Raw genomic sequence first — 25,783 nt, 5'->3', positions numbered from 1 at the left:
TTTTCTAGCAAGACAAGCTGCTAGCACATTTTTCCAAAGAAGTTCAAATTTTGGACTACAACATGGAAGCTTCACCAAATGGGCCTTTTCCTGAAACAGACCCAGGGCCCCAAAGCCAGCCCCCACGATCAAGAGCCTTTTACTTAAAATTAATGGTACCATTTTTTTATTGGTTGTTTAACTACAGAGACACAAAAAATAACCACAAGGAAACATAAAATGACTACATGGAGACAGAAAATAGCTATAAAAAAAAAAGACACCACACATGTATGAAGATGGATAAAATTACTACAGAGACAACAAATAGAAACTAAATCACAAATAAACATAAAACTAAAAAAAGTAAAAAATATATCCAAAGAAAACAGAGAAACTACAGATAAAATAACTGCAAAATTATCTCAAAAACCAAATAAGTCAACTAATTCACAGGCTTTTATATACATCAAAAATTTGATGTGAAATCGTCGTTGCTGTATTTAACACTTATATTTTTACATTAATGAATAATCCCCACTTCCTTTGACTGTAACGCTTCACTACAGACAGTGTCCTCATGTGCCGGTCTCAGCAGAAACTAATGCACTTTTTCTGATATCCTCTTATTCAGTGATGGTTGCTACAATTAACTACAGGTATGTGTAAACTGTTTGCATAAGGATGGCTGCTCTGCTGTTGCTAAATGATCTCAACATTGTAAAGTTAAAAAGTATTCAAAGATTATTCGGATTTCCTACGACAGGGCAATTGTTTTCTTTGGTTTTCCCGTTACAAGATGATAGCTACACTTTAGGTTTGATAAGGCTGTATTTTTTTTTTCTTTAGCTTTCTGAGTAACCAGGTTCATTGTTGACCTGTTGCTGTTTTTGTATTAGCTGATTAGCTGTTGCTTGGCCTCTTGTTTGTAATCCAACTATTTCTTTCTTACCTCTACAGAGTCCTTTGCTCTGAAATTGCACATTTTTGGTAAAAATTGTGCTTCTTCTTTGCTGTTGCTTTCATTGTCATTCCTATATAGTTGTGGTGCAAATTACGCTTTTATATGCAAATGATCAATACATAAATTTTCCACAACCTTATATGTTCAACATAGCAGTAGAAACCAGGCTTGTGCCTGTGCATTACATTTAATGATGTTTGAGATTTATCAAAGAGACATATAGGTACACATGGCTTTATAAATCTAATGGAAAGATGAACATGCACATTTCTATCTTTTTGCATACACACAGTTTTAGTTATGAAACAACAATTTTATGTTCTCAGGAAAATTTTAGAGCTCAAACTCTTATTACACCAGATGGAGCGTATCATAGAGAACAGCTGAGTAATTTGCATGCCACTGGGTTACATACATAAGATTTTAGATTCATATCGGTCACATAGTCCCATCATGGGTGTGTCAGGGTTCATATTTAGTTAGCTGGTGGATAAAAACTATTCATGTTGATATGTTTTAAACTAAAATATTACTTTAAGTGCCTCAAATTCTTGCAAAGCACTTTATAAATCAAAGGACAGCATGGCCCAGTTTCTCTGTGGACTTTCACTGAGGATCACATCTGTATTAAATTATTACTGAAATCTTTTGAATTCTGTCTGCTATTTAAGCATCTAACTGACTTGCACTACAGAAAATAACAGTTCAAATGTTTGACTGCAAGGCTTTAAGTCTCAAACCTTCATTTCAAACATACTCTGACTTTGTAGGACGGTTCTGACAGTACCTGGTCCACAGGATCCCAGATGTCCAGGTCTCCCTGTTTCTGGCCCTTCCAGAAGTCTTTACTGGTCCCGCCGCCCTCCACACTGAGCTTCTTGTGCTGCCCGAGAACAACAACGAGAGTCATCGTATCTCACCGATAAAACAACTTCCACTGACACGCATCAGTACGTTCAGATGCAAAGTACCTTAAGTATGATCTTGCCCTTCAGCTGTGTGGGTGAAGGGAGCTGCTCTGCCAAGTGCTCCACAGGTTCAGTCAGAAGTTTGTCTCCAAACACTTCCTTGAAGATACGAGCCATCTGACGTTGCTGCTCTATGGAACAGTGCTCCTCTATGGACAGGATCACCGGGAACCTAAAATAGAAGCAATATTACAGAATCCAGATGTGTTTGAGGAAAAATGACGATAGGGGGATGTTAAATTTGACTTAATGCTGATATAACTGTGTAAATGCAGAAAAAACAAAACTATTCTGACACGATTTAATTTAGAATACATTTACAGAAGTTTTGGGGTTTTTTTTTCATAAAAGCCATAAACTTATTATTTGATCATAAAGGAAAAGTATCAACGTTTTAAAAGAATTTAGCAAGTCAAGCCTAAGTTTTGTCATGTTTAATCCTGATCTGTAGTTTTTGGGTTGTAGAAACACTGAATGGGTCAGTAGCCCTGATCCAGAGCCTTTAAAGGATCACAAACAGACACAAAACAAGTACGATTGGACACATAATGACAACTACAAGAAGACATGACACAAACGTGAGACAAATCATTTACACTAGCACAAAATAACAACTTAAATTCACACATTGATGACAAAGAGACACAAAATGACCACTGACACAAAACATGTATGAGACATAAAATTACCCCAAAGAGGCACGCGACAAAAGCAATAATCCACAAAGAAAACAAGACAGCACCTAAGCTAAAGGAGAAAAAAACAACACAATTTACCACAAAGAGCCATGAAACAACTGAATGGAGGCAAAAAAAAGAGCTATTAAGATTAACAAATAAAAAATAAATAAACTGCTACAATGAGGCTAATCGTCATCAGAGACAAAACTACAAATATATGACAAAGTGATCATAATAACACAAACAGCAACTATGGGGGAAAAAAAAGCCACAATGAGAAACAAAACAAATGAAAATAAACCACTAAAATATATTAATCAACTAAGACATACAGTAACTATGAGGAGAAAAAAACAAGATCTCTGAGCTTCTGCTCTGCTTAAGGACACCAAACGACTGGATTTAATGAACATTCAACATCTGCCTGAAGGCAGCAGGTACAACATTTTGTGAGACAAAGACACCGGCAGACTGATAGAGCCGCTTGATTCTTACTCTGAGGTGACAAAAGCGTGCTCGTTTATGGCTTTGACCACATCCTCAAACTTGATCTTGGTTGTTCTGGTCCAGCCGTGGTAGATGATCGGCTCCCCGGGGCCTTCCCAGCAGTCCACTTTATATATTTTAACAGCACATAAAACCATAAATTAAGGCCACTAACTGGGCTCCACTGACCAATCAAGCCAAAATGGTTCAAGTGTCAAACAGTGCAGAAGCTTTATACTAACATTCCACACAGCGACATCCCAGGCGTAGACAGCGAACGTAAGCCTCTGTGGATGACTCACTGCGAAGCTGATCACCTGTCAGGTAGCTGCCAAAGGAAAACATGTAGATTAGATATTTTACAAAGTCAGCACCTTGGTCATGTGTTGTATATTTACAGTCGATTATCTGCATTTCGTGATGTTTGCTTGTTTGTTCATCACAAAGCAATTTATCATTATGTTTCCCTAATGAGAAAAATGCAAAAATATGGCCTGACTTTCAGTTTACACCAAGCTTCAAAAGTCTCTTTACATTTATCTTTACATGAAACTTTCCCTGTTAGTCCAAGGGTTGTAATGCTTTCTTAACTGAGTTCATTCTTTTGATTCTGAATGTTTTTTTAATGCTTTTCTAGCTTTCCACCCCAAAGTGACAACAAACATACACAAAACAACTGCAATGAACAGAATGAGACATAAAAGAATAACAGGTATATGAGACAAGAAGTGACTGCAAGGAATGAAACAGCAACATACAGATAGCAAATCACCACATAGAAGCAGAAAATAACCGAAATGAGATGCCACTGACCACAAAGCCTCAAAGCAGCTTCAATGAGTCAAAAACCAACCATGACCCACTATGACCTGCTCAATACACAGTATAACACTAATTGAGCGTTGTTATCAGACGTGGATTTTGTAAAGATGTGCGGAGCCAAACTGACGTGTTGTGTGAGGAGTTGATCCAGTAGTGGGACAAAGGGTTGTTCATGTCCAAGTTGCTGATCTCTGAGTACTTCTCTTCCCAAACAGAATTCTCCTTCGAAAACAGGAAACCGAGGAACTAGAAGAAGAAAAGAGGTATCAGTAAGAGATCCTCAAGGAGCAGGATGTTCAACTTCAAAATTAATCTGAGACACAACCTCTTGCTAATATATAGGCAGTCTTTTGTATTTGCATTATAAGGCTGTTTCTGCCTTTCAAAACGTACTGTGGCTTGTTAAAGGGGGACAAACGTCTCTCATTTATAGAGCCAAAGGTTGTGCATACTGGCCTCACAGCTGGCTGTGACTTTTACCTGCTGCAGTGTGGTGCAGCATCATGTCCTGAGCAAATTATTCGAATGAAAATCTGTCTTGATGGAAAACCCCAACAAATCAGCCACGTACCTCGCTGACTGTGAACTCAGGATCATTGGTTTTTCTCATGGTGTCATCAATAAAAATTGTCATCAGTTCTCTGACCTTGTTCAGATCATTCGCCCAAGGCTCCTGAAAAAAAAAAATTAAAATAATGAATCAACACTGTAAGATATTTACATAAATAATCATACTGTTATAATCTGTTTGCCTCACATATGTGTTCTACTTTATCAATGAGTCTGTGAATACTGATGACTGCCTCATTTAGTTATTCTTCGTGCTCTGCTCTGAGAAAATGACATGTAGAAAGGAGATTATCCACCACTAAAACAAAAGAGTGTTTTAAAAATACTCCATGAATTCTTCGGCAGATTTAGCTGAGAGTTATATTCTGGTTCACTCGGACCAAGTTCTGACAAAGCAAAGGGGAAAATCAGCAAGGATCTCTTTGTGTAGGATGCTGCTCGGGTGTTTGGGGAAACATTTCAGTGATTCTGAGGTTCTGTTCTGAAAAACAAATACACCACCCTACAGCTCTACAGATTGTGTGGTTGGGATTAAGATAATGAATGTTTAAGCAGCAAAGTAAACAACAACATCACAGTCGACAGGTATCTATCTATATGTGGTCATACACCATTACATCCATTTTTGTGCTTAAAGGTGCATAATTCCTCTTGTACAACCTTCTACTTTTCACATCATTACCATATCTTCAGGACATAGCTTGTCATGTGACAGCCAATCAAAAAACCTTTTACATCCAAGGCTAATTTGGATTGCTTTGCTCTGTTTTACAAGCCCGAGGCTGAAAGTGATGAAGTTAAACAAAAATGGAAACTGAGTGGGAGAGTGGAAATGCAAATGCTCTTTAAAATGTCTGATTAAAACATGCAGAATAATTTCATTTGAAAACCTTAGTTTCTTCTATTGTAAACTTCATTTCCATTAAATCCATTATTTAATCAGGAATTCTTTCATGTTTTCTAAGATGATGCAGTGACTGTTTCACGGTTTTGTATAATATCTTTATACATATTTATATTTCTTTATAATAGTTATTCTTTTGACTAATGTAACAATATTTTTCATAGTAAATCTTTTTTGCAATTCCTGTTTTTCTGGTTCAATTCTTTAAAAAATACTTAAATTTATTTCTAGATTGATCAACTTCAATGATGTCTGTTTTTCAGTGCAATCAGTTAGAAATCAATAGCTACAATCAGGTTTTGGCCTTCCATAGTCCTGCTTTCAAACAGAAATGTGAATGCTACAGCAATCAAATAACAAATCCCTGCAGCTTTAAACATTTTACCTTTTGATCGAATATGAGAAATCGCTGGAAATCGTGCAACAGAACAGCTGAGGCATCCGGTTTATCTGTGTTACTGCATGATGGGAGAGGAAAGAAACAGTCAAAATATCTTCACAAACTTTTTCAGTCCCATGGTTTGTTGAGATCAAGCGACGATAAGTAAAACAGGACCTCACCCCAGAATGAAAGAACATGCTTCCTTTTTGAACTCATCAAGGATCTGCGTTTAACGGAAAAATCATTAATGAATGGCAACATGAACATACTGATAATAATCTACATGTATCCATAGTAACCACTCAGACTCACCTCATTCTGCTCAAACATTATCAGGTTATAAAACCGATGAAACTGCTCAAAATCAAGCCGGTCTTTCTTTGCACCCACTTCCTGTGATTGCAGAATGTAAAAGCTGTGATCAATACAACAGAAACACCCACAGAAATACTTTATTTCCAAACCAGGTCGTGTCAAATCAAATGCATTTGCTATTGAGGAAGATATGCTTGTCATGGTTTAAGCAGCTTTAACTAGCTATCATGCTTCTAAAAAAATGATATTCATGACAAGACAAGAAGAAGACAATACCAGCAGTTTGTCTTTGAGAGTTCGAGAGTTGGGGGCCTTGTAGTTGAGCATGGGAAGCAGAGCCTTCAGTTCCTTTACGGTGATGCTGCGAAGGAAACAAAGACATAGTATGCATCACCTGGCAGGAAACCTCATACACTGTTATTCATCGTCGTATCATAGCATAAGAAACTGTTTACGTATGAAATACACAGAAATAAAATGTTACTGCAAATACTCTCATGTACTGGAATTTGATTAGTTTTGCGATGGCAGGCAATGGGGGACCTTTAAACGATTAACTGAGCAAATTTGAAAAAAATCAAAATTAGGTTTTATGATTAAAGGTGCAGCTACAAAAGAGAAGGTGAGATCAGGGGTGGTCCTAGAGGCCCGGGGCGGCATCGCAGGGGGGGTGAAAAAAAAAACCAAAAAACCATCCAAAAAAAAAATTGTCAAAAAAAAAAACGAGGGAGGGGGGGGGGGGGGGGGGGGTTATGTTTCGGCCACAGAGGTGCAGGCGCCCGGGCCGGCATCGCGGGGGGTGAAAAAAAAAATTAGGGTGATGGGGGGGCGCGCCAGTGTCGGACCGCCACTGGGTGAGATATTCAGCCAAATGCTGAAAGATCCCCGTTTTAATCTAAAAATGTGTTTTACTGCATGAGGTTGCATGTTATATTCTATTTACTTTATGTATAAACTAGAATTAAGTTAGCAAAAAATTACAACACAGTAAAAACTACATGTGTTAGTTACTACATGTCATGTGTTAGAAGTATAAATCTGGACAAAACGGGAATGCTCATGTAAAAGGGCCTAAAAAAACTATACTTAAAGACAGTTCTTGAGTGAATCCACTTAGTTCCTTTGAGCAGTCAGTGGATAGTATTTAAAAGATGACATAAGCAAAACCTTTAAATGTTTGGTGAGTGGTTGAAATATTAAGTGTTATAAACAGTTTAAATAATATCTAATAGTCACAGAGAAAGAGCATAATTAGTTAGATTGAAACAAAATGGTGAAAATGATAAAAAGTTATGAACAAATTGGTTTAAACTCGGAAGTTTAACAGTTTGCTAAAATGTTTTAGCAAAACCCACATTTACTGGTAGATAATAACCGCTTTAAATGAACAGATTTGAAGGTGAGAAGTTATATTCAAGGGTGCCTATAACTGGGCAATGGAGGGATATCAGGCTAATTAAGTAGGCAACTACTGAATTTGTCAAGAATGCATATTAATGGTATAAATGGCAAAAGAATAATATTACCAAGTTGTTACATACCAATCATAAACAGTAGGCAGGTCATTTTCATGTGTACGTACCTGTTTGTCTTGGTCTGATTGACAGAATACATCTGCTTCCTGAGCCAGCTGGAGGGATGACAACACACAGATCAATGACTGGATCAGTCGACCTTGTGAATGTGTGTGTGCACTTGTATAAATATGCTCAAGCAAACACACTGCTGGGACCAACTTCTTTCACAACAAGGAAGAGTCCATTATTTTAGTTGCAGAATTACTTTAAAGTAAGGTTTTGGCTGGTATTCATGACGACAATAAACCCACAGGAATCTATTGTAAGTTAATTTAATAACGATGGAAACAGATCTTTCTGTCCTTTGCGGTTAAAAGGTGAATCCCAATCATTGAAAACATAATATTTGAGTGTTTAAGTGTTTTACCATGCAGGTAATGGTTGAGTTTAAGCATGTAGTAGTTAAGGTTTGAGTAAATGTCAGCGTGGTGTCATCTGAAGTGATGGAAACACATCTCTCTGTCTACCTCTCAATGAAAACTGGAGTTGGAGCTGCCAGAGTCTCTTCCCTCAGCAGTTCAAGACCTATCAGCCATTTCCGTGCCTCCTCCATAGAATCAGCTGGAAAAAGTTGTAAAAACACATTTATATGTTAAAAACCAGGCATTTAGCACTGTGTGAGGATATCAGCGGATCGTCATATAGCATTATCACCAACAGACTTGCTGTTTATCCCTAAAACAAATTATGGTGATAACATTGTTGTTCACCTCTGCAGCATTGTGTACTTCCTGGAACACCACTTGGATAATCTATACTGTAATGAAACTTTTGACAGGAACTCACAGGAATACGCAAATGGTTTAGGCAAATTTACTCAAATATCATCTTGAGTGCTGTACGGCAGAAATTCACTTTTGATGAAAAAGTGTTTTTGTTTTAAAGACACTTGTCTGGAAACATGAGAAAATCAAGACTTTCACCTCCCAGACTGAGGGTGTTGAGAACAAACTGCGAGCCGTAGAAGATAGTGAAGCACGTGTTCTCGTCGTGTTTGTCCTTCCCGTCTTTAAAGCGCTCGAAGTCCTTGGAGTTTCTCCCGGGACGAACTTCCCTGATCTCAAACAGGTCCACTGAAACAAAGCACGCGAGTTTGTGATTATTATGTTTGAAAGAGTCGATTAGCCTTTTGTCCATCATCATCTATGTAGAAAAGTGATAGCTTCACATATTTTCTGTGTCTTATGAGCCTTTTTGAGACTGTTTTTCTATTTGCAGATAATCTGTAATTTGCAGAGGTTTTGTGCCTTTATGCAGTAGTTTGACCTCTTTATTTTCTAATACTGTGTCATGTGTCTTTGTGCTAATTTCCTCGACTTACCAATGACACATGGCATTTAAAACATGAGCCCTCTGACCCCTGCCCCTGCATTTCGTAAACCCTGTCACTGATCCTCCCATGACTTCCACTGGTGCTCTTTAGGGAACCAGTAACAGAAATTCAAAATAGTTTCCTCTGAATTTACATCCCCACATGTCCCCTGCAGTCAAAAAGCACTACAATACAAAAGCTGAAAGCTGTATGACATACAGTTCCATAACACAGTTATATTTTCCATCTATTCTTCAGCTCAAATTTACATGAAACAAGCCAATCTGGTATGAAAACGTAGTTTTAAAAAATCATGTAGTTTATGAAAGAAAATGTCAACACAGGCTGATATTTGAGCTTCTTTTTTTTAACTCGCTTTGATATTATTTTGCTCACCTGACTGTCTTAATTCTTACCCAGCTTTCTAGAAATCTTTTTCATACATGGATCACTTCATATATATCGCTAATTCACAACAAAAGTAATCTCATTGTATGTTACAATCAAAATGATTCCCTCTGAGCAAGCACTGAGTGACTGTGGGAAGAAAAAATGCCTTTTTCACTAAAAGAAACCTACAAAAGAACCAGACTTACGAATGGCAGCCATTTGACTGAGAGGAACTAGAGTAAAGATAAAAAATCAGATGCTGGACAGGTTGGTTGGGCCAGTGACAACAGAAACCTCCAACTCAGCAGCCGAGAAAACCAAAAGAAAAATTCCTAAGTACCTCAGAAGTCCTTAATATGATCACTTTTACATCTAGCTTGCGCTGGACCAACAATCTATTAGAGAAGGGACTAAATATTTCCTGTCAGAAGTTTTCCAATTTGGGGCAAGTTGTGAAACTATGGGTTATGGTAACTTCTTGGAACTGACACTTGTCAAATACAGGGGAAGTACCTGAATATTTTAATCAGTCCAGATTTGGAGCAGTACAGTTTCTTTAGCACTTTTATAAGCCAGTGTCAGACGTCCACAGAGCAAGTGTGGATGGACGTCTGGATCTTTTCCATACTCGTCAGACTCACCTTCACATTTGCTTACTCAAACAGTTGTCAAGTGTATCTGGGCCTGCGTCGATAAAGTATTTAATTTTTGTAGTGAAGATAAAGTATCTCTCATTTCCTGTACTTTAATTACAGCTTAATTACCACTTAAAGCCATTCTATCTTATGTTTTCTTTGGCTATAATGTGGCCTTTTAGAGCAAGATGTTAATCAGCCATCACTGACATAAAAAACTGGGGTGTTACCTGACACAATAATCTGGGAAAAATTAAAATCAGACACAGTGCTTTGAACTTTAACTGTATTTATATGTGAAATGATCGCTCAAAGAGAAAATCAAAATGATGTCACATCTGTATGGGGGAAATTTTGGGTCAAATTGATGGAGATATATGTGAGTAAAAATGAATATAAATATGAACGAATTTATAAATGTATATATAATTAATATAAATATAAAAATGTGACACACAAATAAATGTATATATGTATATAAATATACATACATTTGTAAATATATTTTCGAGATTTTAAAATAAATATGCTTGATCTTGTGTGTGCAGTCTGGCAGTCTGCATTTGTGGATCCATTGTTTGCATTTGTGGATCCATTTTTTGCTCTCGTGTCCATGGCGTAATTTTGACACACTCCTACTGTGCTGCAAGATGCACAAACAAATGCATGCCGATTTGAATGTGAACAGCGACACAGCCCTCTATTCACGGAGCATCCACCAGATGGCAGTGTGCAAGGCACAGGGCAATGGCAGTGCCTAGCAGTCCAAGACAGAGGCTTTGGACGATCAATATGGAGTCGACAAGTGGAACAACTGGATGGGTATGACGAGCAGTTTAATCATTTATGACTTTTCCTAAATCCCTTTGGCTAGGCAGAATGAAAGGTAAAATGTTTGGTCACACATGGCAGCCCTAACTATCCACTTTTGGTCAGGGGCGGTCCTAGAGGCGGGCCGACCGGGCAGGCGCACGGGGCGGCATCCCAGGGGGGTGAAAAAAAAAAAAAAACGAGGGGGGGGGGGGTGCCAGCACCGGGTTTCGCCCGGGCATAAATCAGTGTCGGACCGCCACTGCTTTTGGTCTTCTAAACCTATACCCCCACCCCAAGAGATTTTCGTTTTCTCACTTTGTCTCCTGTGTTTGTTTGAGTGTCTCTACCGTATTTTGACAACGCAGGTAATTTCCAAAAAGGTCTAATTTTACAGGTTTTACAGGGGATCAACCGGAATACTACTTTTGCATTACCACTGAGGTCTACGGTGTGGGTTAGTTTAAGCAAATAAAGTTGGCTGAAGTGTGATAAATAATAACTCTCTTTGCTGTGGTGTGAGGCTGCAGCGCTGACCACAGCAGACAACAGATATGAGAAAGTGAAAGGAAGGAGTTTTTGTTTTTTTGTACCTTAGAATGTAAGTTTATAAGTAATAATAAGTAATCAATGTGTTAGAACTCTAATTCACTGCTTTGTTATCATGTTTGATGAACAAAGTATAACAACTGCTCTAATTTGGAGGTTACAGATGAGAAAAAAGATGAAGGACATACTTGGCAAACACTTAAAGCATTACAAACATCCCCCCACGGGTAACTTTTGATGTAAAAACTAGAAATGGAAATGCAGAGGGGTAAAAAAAAAAATCCCCAAAAGGTTCCAGGGGTTAAAAAAACAGCTACAGTGAACATATTATAAATAATATAAATATTTTTGAAAATTACAGCTCCAAAAGAAAGCATTTGACAATTTGACAAAGTATTTAGTACTTCCTCACAGTGATTTGGTCCCTTGTATGTCACGCTTGCTTCTTCAACCAGGCTGCACTTTGATAATTCCAGTACCTCACAGTTGCTATTTAGCCATGTCTGTTAGTACACGAATGTCTGTGAGGGCAGTTCGTCGATCAAAATTTGGAAATCATTGCTCAATCTGCAACTGATTTTTTAAGTGGTTTAACACCAGATGTGTAATTAAGATTCAAGGCTAATTTGTTGGATTAAAGAATAAAATATAATATAATCTTGTCTCCTGCAATGTTTCACTGTTTCTCCTGCTGTTTTGCACTTAACCAGACACACAGGTTACTTTGACATTTATTAAGTACATGCATTTTTTGTATCATTCAGTCTGGATTTAGGTATTGTAGCTTTTAGACAACACTGCAACCAGTGGGTAAAACTAGAAGTTAGTAAATATCCTGCTGTAATTTTAGCAGTGGAAGTGGATGCTTAGCTGAAAAAACAAATAAACTGTAATGTGTGATTAGTCATTAGCATCTAAATTTTCATATACTCACAGACACCATCGGTCTTGTCCGCAGTGCGTGTCCATGCCACTTGCCGGGTCTCCATGATGACCTGCACAGTGAGCCGCTCCGCCTTCTGTCGGAACACCGTCATGACCACACCCATCTCCATGTCCCGTTTGATCAGGATCTTTTTGTACTCCGTCATCTCGCCCAGCTGCCCTGAGTGAGCCATCTCTGCAGCTGAGAAAAAACAGGAGACGATGTTTGCTCACAAAAGGCGCACATTGTGAGCTATTCACAGCATTTTGAAAAGTGTAACCACCCTGATGCAGTTCCATCTAAAGGTGTTTTGGTCCTCCCATCTTTCAAATTAGATATAAAAAATACATATAACTTTAAAGAGGCATGCTATCCTGATTTTGACCTTACTGCTCACTCATGGAAAATACCCAAAAAACACTTACTCAGAGGAGGAGCTACTTTTCATCCTAATAACTTTTGTAATAAATTAAAAGTTGCTGGGTTTCCATCAAAATATCCATTTAAATATTTGCAGATATCACAGTACCCAGTTTCTTCTCTACATCTACATGTTTCCTGAAAAAGCAGAAGTTATGTGTGTGAGCCGCTCATCTCTCTGAAAAGCCAAGACTGATTGGTCTGACCAGGCGTCACCCAACAATCCACATTAGCTCTGCTGAAATAAGAAAACTAAGGAAGCATTTCATTGGAAGAAACATTAGCGTACACCTCCTAGTGTTGGAAAGAAGTGTAGCAGAGAGGAAGTTGGGTTCAAATATCCAGATAACGCCATTAATGCATTGTGGTGTTGCGTTTGGAACAACTGAGCTGATAACTAAACACGCAGATAGCGCAGATCATGTTTCTCGTAGACAATGTGTGTGGAAAATCCCAGCCAGCAGTTCAATATCTGGGGTACTGAGATGCTCCTTCATGCTCAAGTGTGATCCCTCCTACTTCACTCTTACCGCTCTGTCAGCAGACTCTTTCTGTCTGTATGGTTTGAGACTGTAGATAGAGGCCTTGGCTGTAATATGTTCCTGGAGCCATTTCTCAGTGGAACACATAATACTGCAGTCTGTTTTATTTTCCAATGATCTTCTTCCTCATGATGATCGAGGGAAGAAAGGTTTAAATTCCTTGCTCCTGCCCCACATCTTAAACGTCTCCCCTTCATCCCGTCTGAATTTAGAGTGTTTTTAAGGCATTTCTTGAGCTTTCCAAAGCTCAATCAGCTCCTACATGTCAATAACTTTCTCGTTAGCATGGTCACTCATGATGTTAAAAACTGTCAGAAATACCAGCAGAGGTCTTTTAATCCAAATAGTAGAAGTCAGTTTGTTCAATGTAAACAGGAGTTGGTGTGGATTTTCCAGTCGGTGGCATTAAACCACAGAAGAAGAACTGAGACACACAGAGATGGCGCTGACGCAAGAGCTCCAGTCCAAGTTCAAACAGTGAAAAAGAACAAAGTAGACAGGATGGAAACATTTTCTACAATGGAAGCTGAATTTGCACGCTTCAGGTATGCCATCAGATATTCAGTCTATTTCTACTGTTATTCATCACATTTTGCTTTCGGTATCACCACATTTTTATCTTTGTTTTTGCTTTATTTTGGCCTTCATTCATAGGTTTTTATGCATTAAAACATGCAGAAGGAAATACTCCATCACTTATCCAAAGTCAGACTCTTATAAACCTACTCTGAGCCTCAGGATGTTTTGTGATCTTTAAAGAGATAAAGTGTAACCACAGAAAAAATCTCTGAGTCTATAGGTTATATAGGTCCAGGCTGAGCCCCGAGAACCAGAGGAACTGTTTTGAACAATGACAAAAAAACACCACTCACTTTACAGAAACCAGACTGACGGTGAAATCATCCAGCAGTGACCTATTTATGAATCTTGCAGTGACATTGAAGAAAAGAAAATGTTTTTCCCACAAACTATCTGCAAACAAGCTTCTCTCTGTAGCTCTGAGTCAGACTAATCTTTAGGTCTGAGGGCAACACTAAATCTTTTTGGTCCTGGTCTGAGCTACACTTCTGTGAAGGAGGCATCACATTTCATCAGTGCTTCATCATTAATCTCAAATCGCTGAGGTTATCAGAGTCAACGTCTTTGCAGCCATTTACTGCAGAGGGAAGATGTTTGAGTAAAACATTTCTCAAGTTGACATGTTTTAGTTTTTAAGCCACTTAATATTCAATAACATCTTTAAACTCTCTTTATCTGACAAAACTGGGCAGACATTGCTTTCACTTTGATAAAGATGCCAAAAGTCACTTTCCAGTGCAGTAACTTGTGGGTACGAACCTGCAGAAATAGGGTTTAGACACTTAGTTCCTTTTCTAATCTACAAACAAATTCTTCAGAATGTGATGCAAAATTTAAACAATTTGACGAAGGACAGTGTGAACACTGTCGTATAAATGAGTGACAGGTCAGATTAACAGTATCTATGTGACATGTACTTTTTCTGATTGATTACCTGACAAAGCTGACAGTTCACTGTTAGTTTAAAGAGGCCAAAAACTGAGGCACGCTTACAATGACACAGACATTATGTCCAGTTATGAGTGACACATTCACCAACTTCCTTTAAAGACCTCAGCTTGTCATACCCAGTTATTCTCTCACTGTGTGTCCAGTCAAGCGAACATAACCCGGTTTTCTTCGAAATGTGACTGACAGATCAAGGAAAAGGTGAATCCTAGAAGTTGTAGATGTAAGAAAATCAAGAATTCAGCAATCTTTGCTTCAGTGCTTTTGTCGTTAGTGCATCCTTTTTCATTGTGTGCTTTTATCTTTTAACTCAAACCTTAAGAAGGTCATTCCCTTTATTTAATTATTCACTGTATCCTTCATGCAAAAAATCATTTAAAATCTAAAAATGTTCTTCATTAAATCCCCATCTTTGAGAGGAAAAACTGTGAATATAGAATATACATGGATGGATAACTATATGGGCCAACAAGGCAAAGAAACTTTGGCCAAATAGGGGCCAAAAAAAACTACCTTGAAGACCGAAAGAAACAAAAAAACGCAAAAAAATGTTTTACACAAAATGACCAAAAAGGCGCAAACGGCGATAAATTAAGTATTTATCTCTGTATAAGGACACAGGGCCAGGTTCGTTATTTTTCATGAAACTGTGGGGTAGATTCATTTTAATTATCTAATTTGTTTCTCTTTATATTATTTTATATATTTGTAATGCTTCTTCCACTCCCCGCTGCAATGCTTTTATCTTATGTAAAACACTTTGAATTGTTTTGTACATGAAATGTGCAATACAAATAAACTTGACTTGACAATGAGACACAAATTTACCAAAAAGAGAAACAAATAGCTAAAATGTGACAAAAAAGGTTGCACCAAGATACACACTCTCTACAAATGGATGAAAGACAACCATGAAGAACCACAAAACAACTACAAAAGCCCTTTCTCAGATGCACAACAGCCTGAGAAGTCCCGGCCATTGCTTTCCAAGTTCTAATAAATGTAGGGCTGATATCTATTCGCTGTTCCAGGCATCATTCAGGGTGCTTCAAGTTGTAAGAGTACATCTCACACAATGAATGTGAATGATGACGAGCATGATACGTAAAAACAGGGGAGGAAGTTTCAAGCTCGAGTAGAAATCTTTAGAAAAACATCTGAGTATTTAAAATGTACGGTTATCTTATCACTGAGGGGAACAGGTGACACATGGACATTTAAAGAGGTTACTTCCCCAAACAACAGAGGGTGTATCGAGATCGTATGTGTGATTTCTCAGTTGAACTACTGTCAAATGAGAAATTTTACCTAAAAGAGAATATCAATATAACCTAAAAAAGACACCGAACAATCAGTTGATGGAGTAAAGGTAAATATTCATTGAAATTCCCTATAATGCAGGATATTAAGCATTTGATGCTGAATATGTCTTGTTGGAGGGCCCCTTCTACCCTGCACTTAATGTCCCCTGCATGTACCCACAAACAAAATTGTGTAATGTCCTGTTACCGTCTTTGCTGCTTCTCATTTTCTATCAAAATACCGGCAGGCAGCTGACCTCGCCCATAAATACTCTCATGACTGAGGGGACATCTTAGCACCAACTTCATTAGCATTTCTATTTCTTCCTTTTCCTTTTATAGCTCAGTCTCTTTTATAGCAAATGAAGACGAACAGCATGTTTTGGTTGATAAATTCACTCCCATTAGAATGTGTACAACCATGAAGAAGAAACAGCAGTTATCAAAGAGTGCAACGATCACTGAGGAAATTCAATTCTGGGGCTCTTCTGTGACCAGCTCCAAAAAAAATCAAATAAACAAAAGCTGAAGCTTGGCTGATACAATCCTTCAGTGTCACGCTGATGTTGGAGACAATGTCCTGACAGACCGGGGTGGTGGTCATCTTTTTTGAATAGGGGAAATGGAAGGTGGTCAGTCAAGAAGTTTTGGCAAAGTGCTGCAGAGTACAGTCTCATCAGCTGTTGACATTAAGATCAACGAAGAAGAACGTACATTTCATTCTGGTTGTGTTTCTTGCCCTGGAGCTTGTTAACGTCTCTATCCTGTCCTCTCAAACTCAAACCGGCTGAGGCAGATGGCCGCCCTGAGCCTGGTTCTGCTGGAGCTTCTTCCTGTTAAAAGAAAGTTTTCCTCTCCACTGTCGCCTCGTGCATGCTCAGGACGGGGGATTGAATAAAAGAGAAGAATCAATCTGATTCGTTGGTTTCTTTGGCGAAGCAACTTTTTAGAAACTAGCATTAATTGAATTGGTCTAATTGGATTTAATTGGATTTTACCTTTGAAGTGTCTTGAGGTTACTTTTGTTGTGAACTGGTGCTAAGAAACTGAACTGAATTTAAACTTAATGTTAAATCTTTTCAAACTGAATTGAATTTAAATGTAACATGTAGAGTTTCTGTACCCATTCTTTGAAGAAAACTTGATGTTTGGGTTTAGAGGGCTCATATCATGGCACCAGTTCTGTTCACTACAAGTGCTTGAAATGTCTAGTAATTCCACCATGGCTGCTTTGCACCTTTCAATGAAAGAAAAATCGGGCCCTATCTAATTTAGAATGCCACCCATCTCATGGCACAAGCCATGGTTATCCCTCACGTGGACCATGACAGTTATTTTTAAGCAGGTCTCCCATCATCCTCAGTGAAACCCCTATAAATGGTCCAGAATGTGACGTCATGTTAGATATTTGATCCATTCAAATTGGCACCACAGTCCACTTCTCATTGAACTCCTCTGCTTCCCCACAGAGTGACTTCTGTTGTAAAATACTGCAGAAGCTTCTGGAGGTTTTGTTGCTTCTGGAAGAGAAAAACAGTCTCTTTCTTTAGACCAGATTGGAGAGACACAGCTTTTGTGCTTCTCACTTCAAAAGATCCAGTCAGGATTACAGTCTCATCCAGTTTAGAATGTTCATTTTGTGGACCTCTGATTTACCTCTTTGCTTTTTTAAGCTGTTGTTCTGTGGATGTCATCGGATGTAAATCTCGCAACCTCCAAATTGAAGGCCATGGTTCTCTAATGCAGAGCTTTGGAATGAGTTGCTGCCGTAAAGGGGAACATAATGAAGTATCTAAGAGTTTTTTTTGGGGGGTAAAACAGAGATCTACAAGTTGAGAGTTATCAGCGTGAAAAAGTGGATTAATCTGTGTCAAAACCCTCATCCAAAAGAGATCTGAAGTGAGTTTCGGAGAAGCTCAGACGTTAAATGTCTTTTCTCTCTTGGAAATACCTCAGCATCCCCCAGGGGGTGCTAGAAAATGTTGCTGGGTTAAATGGACCTCAGAGGTCCGTTTCACGAAGCAGGTTTAGTGAAAACTCTGAGTTGATTAACCCTGAAATGAGGGAAACCCTGAGTTTTTCGTTTCACAAAGGGAGGTAACTCAACCCCGAGAAAGAGGGGTAACTCTAGCCTGTTTCACAAAGAGAGGTAACTTAACCCAGAGCCGGCCCAAGGCATATGCCAACTACGCGGTCGCTTAGGGCCCCCACGCCACCAGGGGGCCCCAGAGAGCACCGAGACGTTGTGATAAAAAAGTAAATATATACATGAAATTAAAATAACATTGAATAATTTAAACGAAATTGTATTACACCAAAAAAAAAAATACTAATACTAGGTTAATTTATGCCTCCTGTTGGCTGCTGCCACTGTTGGGCAAAATTATTTAAGTATTGTATTTATTATTTAAGTATTTAACTTTGATTACAACTTTATTTTTCTGTAAGATAATGTGAATGTCATTTGTTTCTATTTTGTATTTGGATTTTGAACATTTTGCACACCATTGCACATCTGAAAGAAATTAAAATATTTAACGTGTTTACTATAAATGCAGTCTCCAGCCTGCTGATGTTACTTTCAAATAAGTAAATTAATGAGCCATACTTATACATCACTCTTTATGTAGAAGTTAATTAAACCATATTTATGAGTTTGCTATCCCTTTAAGGTTAAAAACAAGAATGACACCTGTATAAAGATGATTACAAATAATGCTAATGATTGTGGGTCCGTTACACACATAACAGTGTAGCCTCTATGGAATAATGAGGCATGTGGAGCTGAGGTGATGGTAGGGTTTAGAAACCTCGAGTTTCTTTCTGTCTCCGCCCTCTTTCAGCCACACACGCCATTTGATTTCCTCATTCATTCAGTCAGCAGAGCGAGTTCTTCTACTTCTAGAAGTCCTTTAGGCACAGTAGGAGGCGACTTTTTTCACGAACATGTCCTTTTGACAACGATCCCGTGGATGAAGGTGCAGCATTATTGCGCAGAGAAACAAATATTAGTCGGAGATGGTTATCAGACCGCGCATAGATGTTTGCATTTACAGATAATTATCTTTTTGAGCGGCACCATCAGAATTTTGTTGGGACAAAAGAAAAAAAAGACATAAAAGACAAATAAATACTTGTATGAATAGGCTTAAAAAAGACATATATAGGCCTATTATATTTTATTAAGGCACTCGTTTCTTGGGGGTGGACTCCCTCCAGGGATTCCCTCAGCCACTGCCCTTCCGTTAGAGGTGGCGGTGCTGGGCACCACCCGTTTTACGGGCATCTGCCTTCTTTCTGTTGGCTCAGTAGAAGTCTGTGTTAGTTTAAATAGGCATAAGTATTTAACAGAACATGATATAGATGAGAAGACATAGTTTATGTGTGTGAAAACAGCATTATGTTGGGAATAAAATAACTGCACAGTCAAATAGCCACTTAATATTTATTTTACAGTGTAAAACATGATCAAAATGAGGTACCTCCATGCCAAGGTCTCACATGTTTGAACAATGTTTTTATATTTCATCTTAAACTGCTGCCAAGTGCGCTTCTCCCCCGTGAGATTGCACCTAAATTAAATAAATGAATGGGCTACCATTCAAGCAGTTTCCCTGTAATATTATTGTGATTGCAAAGGACTACATTTAAACTTACACTTTTGCTGCTGCAACGGTGTTGCACTTATTTCTAAAAACGTATTGAAACTCGCCGTATGAGCGTATTAAGATTTCCAATTCGAGGTTGGTGAAAAACGTAGCCCCTCCTCTTCCCCGTTGCCATGGTGACTCGTCGAATCGGGGCTCCATTGATGCTGGCTTTTTAAAGTTGTGGCGCACACGCAAAACTCAAGGTGAACCTACTCAGAGTTGATTAAACTCACTCAAATCAGACTTTCTGGAACCGAAAACTCAGAGTTTTCTATCTCAGAGTAGATCAACTCAGAGATCAGGAATAGACTCAGAGTTGGTTGAACTTGCTTTGTGAAACGGACCCCTGGCCTGTTTCCATTGTGAACAGACTGTGGATGAGTGGCAGTAAATAGATGGATGAATGACAAACCACAAAATTATAAATTACATGCATTCACAGACACAATAGTACTTCTTTTGGCAAGTTAATTCGGCAACATGAGTAAAGTTGGTGGAGTTCTGCTATGAAAATACAAACGTGATTCCTGTTTTCCTCCCAAACAAAAGCAGTATTTATATCACATGCAAATGTTAGAGACCAGATAGAGAACTTCCCTTGGTCCATTTTATTATTGTCAGTCTTTTGTCTTTTAATCTCTTTATAACACATTTATTTGACATTTTCTGTGCTTATTGTACAATTGAATTAATTTTTTACTTGTGTTAAGGACAGTGGGGTTGATTTAGAAACAAGTCTCAACTTGAATTTTGTATCCTGGACTGAACTGAGTGGAAATCACTTAGAAATGTTCTCTGCTCATTTCAGCTTCTTTGTGCTTGACAAATATGAAAACATATGACAGATAAGCAGTCCGTCATTAGATATATTGTGTGCATATTGGATTACAGACGTGCTGCAGAGTACAATACCTCATATTTAACTTGCAAATGATCAGCAGCACATCAGAACAAAACTGCATCACCTGAAGAGCGCTGTGGTATTAAAGTACGCTATTAAATATTATCCAAATTGGAAACTGGAAGACTGCAACAGGTAAAGTCATAATGAGAAAACAGGATCAAGACAGAAGCATAAAAAAGGCTGAATGCTAAAAATATGAAGTAAAAATCATTGTTTAATATTTGCATTTACAAAACCTTGTCTGTTCTCTGTTCTGTGTCCTGTTTTTCTGTTTTAATTAAAAAAGCTACGACGGGGGCAGCCGCCAAGTTAATAATTAGCTGTTACAACTCCACTCCTGTTTTCTCCACACCTTTACCCTGGATGAAGGGGCTGTCCCTACAGCATAAAGGTTCACTACAGCCTTAGTTAGACTAACAAATTTCCTCATATGGATGCAGAAGCGATACATGCCACAGAAACTGTGCCCATAGTCAGTTGTACATAAAAGGCTTTGTGGAAAAAGGCCTTTCCCGAGAAGAAAGAACAACACGTCTCTCAGTGTAGTTTTGGCGTTAAATTGAAGGGACGCTCAAGACAAAATGTTGCTAAGGGCCCAAATTTAATCAGGCGCAGTTCTGCTGCAAAGACTTTGTCTGGGTAAAAAAATATGTCACAGTCCAAAGTGACGCCTTTCAGTCTATGCATTTGTTCAATAATCAATCCAAAAAACAAATAATAATAGTAAATTTGATGATATATAACTTATATCATGACAGAGAAAAGCTGCGAATCCTCACATTTGAGAAGCTTGAGCAGAAAATGTAATTTTCAAAATTATTGACTTTACTAATAAAACATTAATTGATTAACTCTACATTGATTAACTATTTGCTGAACATTTGTGTTAAGATTCTACATTGTTTAACTAAATGTAATGCAAAATAAGTTACACGTAAATCACAACAATTATCTCCTGATCCTATTTCTCTGCTTTAGCTTTTAAGTCTCATTGTCAGTTAAATGTTTTTGCTTGGTCTAATTTAATCAAGTTTCCTACAAATATACAAGCCATTTCTAAAGAAATTTATTTTCAACGATCATAGAATCAAACATGGAAGCTATCAAGATATAACTTGCTTTGATTTTCTCTTCTCAAATGCCCCAACATAATTGATATATAAAAAATGTCAGTAGTACCATTTGATTATTTGAAATGACCGTAATGTAATGATTAGTATTAAATGCAACAGGTGGGAAAAACATGATTCCAAAATCACTTTGTGTGTCTGCTGTCTGGTCACTGTTCACCCCCCCGGAGCCCAACCAGTGCGAAAGGGACAAAAACATCACCAATGTGGTTTGTGCTTTAAGTTGTCCTGGTTGGTAAATGGACTGTAGTTTTTATTTTACAGCACAGGTCACACCCACACATTCACACAGCGCTTCGGAGTCAGTACAAGCAGCTCTTTGAGGGAACCCCCGACCCTCCATTCACACCATCTTCTAGGGGACAGCCTCTTGTGTTCCTTGTCTACCTCCTACTTTTGAAAAAATTTCACCTTATCGGGGTCTTTTGGCATCTCTGGTGATTCTGACACTGTGCATCTATTTTCTGTTTCAGTGGGACCGTTTTACATCTTTATCTGTTCATTTTGTGATCTTTTTTTGTATTGTTGCCGTCATTTTGTTCTCTTTTGAACTTGAACTGCCTGTGGCAGCGTGAAGAAGCCAGTTCTCACTTAAAATTCGTTTCCCTCGAGATAAACTGTGTTTTTCTGGTGTTTCCCTCCATATTTCAGGTTAGGATACATTTACATGTAGCTTAATTGGCTAATTATAGTTTACTGATTACAGTTGTGGTCATGTTAAGAAAGTTTTATGAGGATTAGTATGTGTTAAGGTTATGGTTGGGCTCAGATTTTAGTGAGAGGAAACAGATGAAAACAGAATCCTTTTCTTACAAGTCTTGTCAGCACAATGCCAAATTAGATAATGTAAACCCAAACAGTGACACAAAAAGGCCACGGTGATGCAATGAAAAAAAAAAAGATAATGACTAAAGAAAAGATGAAATATAATATGGGAAAAATATGTGCAAAGAGACACAAAACAACCTAAAAAAGAGACACAATGTGACAAAATAAGATGCAAAATGTTAGTGAACCAAGCAAGACTAAAAAGATGTAAAAGGAAGAAACTAAAATGTGAAATCACAACAAAGAGACTTGAATCTAGTTCAGACGCAAAACAATCAAAATTCATGAAATGAGGACAAAGCAATGAAAAAAGATGAGATAATTACCAAATAGACACAAAAAAAACAACTTCAAATGACAATTAAGATGCACAACTTGACAAAATTTGATCCAATTTGAGGGTCTTACCAACAAAACCTGGTTAAAAGTGTTCTAAATTGCAAGAAAAAAACAGCTTTAATCTGTCGAGTTCATTTGTTTGAACCTTTATTTAACAACCATAGCTACAAAATAAAATTATTTTCAAATTTAAACAAATCTACAATTAATTCCAGCAACACACTAAAGAAGATAAATGTTGGGAGAGAAGAAAAAGAAGAAAAGTCTCTCGAATATAAAACATCATTCAGGACACAACAGGTGTCAGGTGAGGGTTCCAGGATTGGGCACAAAAGGAAACATCCACCAAAAGACTAGTCTCTCAGATCAAGGACGGTTCATGCCTCACCACTTTGTCACAAACTTTTAAACATCGATCCTTTTAAAAAATAGATTTCTCCACGCTAAATTCCCAACTTTGGTGCTTTAATATTTAAGCATCAGAAAACAACAGCCACAGACATCGAGCTGCTAGAAACTTGGACACAGATTCCTCTGAAAAACAGCAACATTTAGTATCCTTTTTCTCCTTATTTGAGTGCGTTACTGGCATCAAATTGTAGATCTATTCATAATTTAATATATCTAAATACAGCAAAGTTGGCAAGTGACAAGACTTGCTTGTACTTTTACGTTTTAAACATATGAACAAATTATAGCCATAAGTTTTATTTAATTTTAGAAAACCTTCTCAACCCCTCATAAGCAATATATGAGTGAAGCTTGAAGTGTTTGGATGATTAAAATAGTTCCTGAGAGACCCAGAAGGTGACCGCATTGAGCAGAAACGGGAAAACGGTTTTTTTTTTTAAAAAGGGGGGGGGGGGGGGGAGGCGGTGAAAGCTATAAATAAAGCGCTTTGTATGTAAAGCAGCATATTGTAATACCGCTAATAAGACATGAGGCAGTTACTTCAGAAAGCAACCGTTAAGAGAGCTCTGTCTCTTTTTCATGATTGACCTTAGGATGTTATGACCGGTGGCTGCCTGTGAACCTGCGGGCGGTCTAACTTCCTCCATGAGCTGCATGAAGCCGCCTTCTGCAGCGCAGCAGATACCCTGCCAGCAAAAAGCGGACCTCCGCTCCTCTTACACTGTAGCCAGTTTAAAGCAAACTTTAAAAACAATTCTACACAACTGAAACACACCGCTTACCTTTTGTGTGAAATCGGTTCTTCTCAGCACCAAAAAGTCGTCACTTGTCCTCTATCTCATCATGAACTGTTATGAAATGAGGCAGGAGAGGATGTAGAGTGTTGACAAAAGGCCACCCGCAGGACGGCCAGTTCCTCTATCCGCGTGTGTGTACAAGGAAGTAAAAGTTAACTTGCATTACAGGCACAGCATGCAAGTTATAGGGAGAAAAAAAAAAGAAGTCCGGAAGCACGAAGCGTATCTATGCAAACTAAGAGAAGCATAGAGCTGCTGCTTTGACCTGCGGGGTGGCGATTAGGTTCAAATCAAACTCTTTATAACGAGCTTTAAAATATATGTCATCTTATTGTTTGAGGAAACCTGCACTGCCTGATTCTGTGTGAGAATAATCAGCCTCTGCTCTCTACGTGAGGTCCCCTGTCAATTACAGTAGTACAGGTCCCCAAAACTTCACAGAGACAACAGGAATAGAATAGTAGAAAAAGAGTTTCTTTACTCTTGCTAAACAAATTCGAGCCATAATTTGACATTCCTCTACTTGTCACAAGTGTGGGATTTAAACTTTTTCTGAGTCTATAGAAAAGAGAGATGAAAACCAAACCTGCACACACAAAACCCACAAAAGAAAAATTTGGGAAGCACCCAGAGCTGCTTGTCTGAGGGGGAAAACCTCGTCTTGGTAACAGCGCCACATAGAATTTGATATTTAAACCAGCTCCACCTGCTGCGTATCTTACCATCTCCCAACATTTCCATAACAACAGCAATAGGAAGCAGGCATTCATTTTCTTGTGCAGTATGTCTCAAAATTTAATTTGTGTGACAAATTAGGTTAAAAACCCAGCTGCTAACTGTGCCCCAGGACAAAGGTTTCTACATCTGTGGATAAACTTTAGCATCCCTGTCAATATCTAGCACGTGTGACCAGTTTCAGGGCCGTTGTTTTAGATGCTGAACTAGTTTAGGTGACCTGGATGTTGAAAAGCAGGGAAATTACCTCCTTAAGTTTAATTGGGTTTAATGGTTTACCTACAATGTCTAACAAGATGCTTTTATTACAATTAAAGGTAAAAAAAAAAACAAAAAAAAAAAAACAGAGAACCGGACATTCAATATAAGTTTCCTCTAACATTCCCGTTAATGATTCTTAGAAGCCAACCTCTGCAGTCTTTATAGGGTATTTAATGCCCCCCCCTTATCTTACTAACAAAACCTGTTATATGACACACAAGAATGATGAAGCTAAAACATGTAATGATGGAGAAAACTAACACGTAAAAGCAACTGATCACACTTTGACATAACGATTGTCCAAACATTGTTCGGAAGATAGAACTGATCCCTTTTTGTCTTTTAAAGAAATGCTCACATTTGAGTGTAATTAAATAACATTTTCACAGCTTAAGCACATCTCCATTTGGCAGCTAACAGTTACAGCTACACGCAGACTGCGATAATAAGGTGATCCTGAAATCTCCTCCCATTTCTGGGAATGAAATAAAGGTTTAATTCACATACTTAAAGATAAATATAAACAACAATACATAATTCTTCATGGATGTAACAAATATTCTTCATGCAACTAAACCCGTCGTGCTGTGTAAAATGCTTTCTGAAATATGACAGATTTGCATCAATAACTTGGCTCAGTTATTTGCATGATAGCAGAGGCGGAGGAGGG

At 38.1% G+C, this 25,783-nt stretch overlaps 1 protein-coding gene across 1 annotated transcript in view; it reads right to left on the bottom strand.

Moving 5' to 3' along the window:
• The window catches only part of plcg2 (phospholipase C, gamma 2), a 39,935-nt gene extending 15,686 nt beyond the window's left edge, over positions 1 to 24,249 (bottom strand). The window contains exons 1-15 of the mRNA XM_075469339.1: positions 24,103 to 24,249; positions 12,278 to 12,469; positions 8,571 to 8,720; positions 8,115 to 8,208; positions 7,653 to 7,700; positions 6,347 to 6,431; positions 6,068 to 6,148; positions 5,935 to 5,978; positions 5,759 to 5,831; positions 4,471 to 4,572; positions 4,027 to 4,145; positions 3,320 to 3,405; positions 3,087 to 3,204; positions 1,915 to 2,083; positions 1,731 to 1,826 (exon numbers count right to left, since the gene is read on the bottom strand). Coding sequence (XP_075325454.1) covers positions 1,731 to 1,826; positions 1,915 to 2,083; positions 3,087 to 3,204; positions 3,320 to 3,405; positions 4,027 to 4,145; positions 4,471 to 4,572; positions 5,759 to 5,831; positions 5,935 to 5,978; positions 6,068 to 6,148; positions 6,347 to 6,431; positions 7,653 to 7,700; positions 8,115 to 8,208; positions 8,571 to 8,720; positions 12,278 to 12,461 — 1,449 coding nt within the window. The 5' untranslated portion in view covers positions 12,462 to 12,469; positions 24,103 to 24,249. The remainder of the gene's footprint in view (positions 1 to 1,730; positions 1,827 to 1,914; positions 2,084 to 3,086; positions 3,205 to 3,319; positions 3,406 to 4,026; positions 4,146 to 4,470; positions 4,573 to 5,758; positions 5,832 to 5,934; positions 5,979 to 6,067; positions 6,149 to 6,346; positions 6,432 to 7,652; positions 7,701 to 8,114; positions 8,209 to 8,570; positions 8,721 to 12,277; positions 12,470 to 24,102) is intronic.
• Between the last annotated feature and the right edge of the window lie 1,534 nt (positions 24,250 to 25,783).

The sequence above is a fragment of the Odontesthes bonariensis genome, chromosome 7 (assembly GCF_027942865.1).
Source record: "Odontesthes bonariensis isolate fOdoBon6 chromosome 7, fOdoBon6.hap1, whole genome shotgun sequence".
Lineage (NCBI taxonomy): Eukaryota > Metazoa > Chordata > Actinopteri > Atheriniformes > Atherinopsidae > Odontesthes > Odontesthes bonariensis.
Note: the sequence above shows the minus strand (reverse complement) of the source record. Positions and strands in the feature narration are given on the sequence as shown.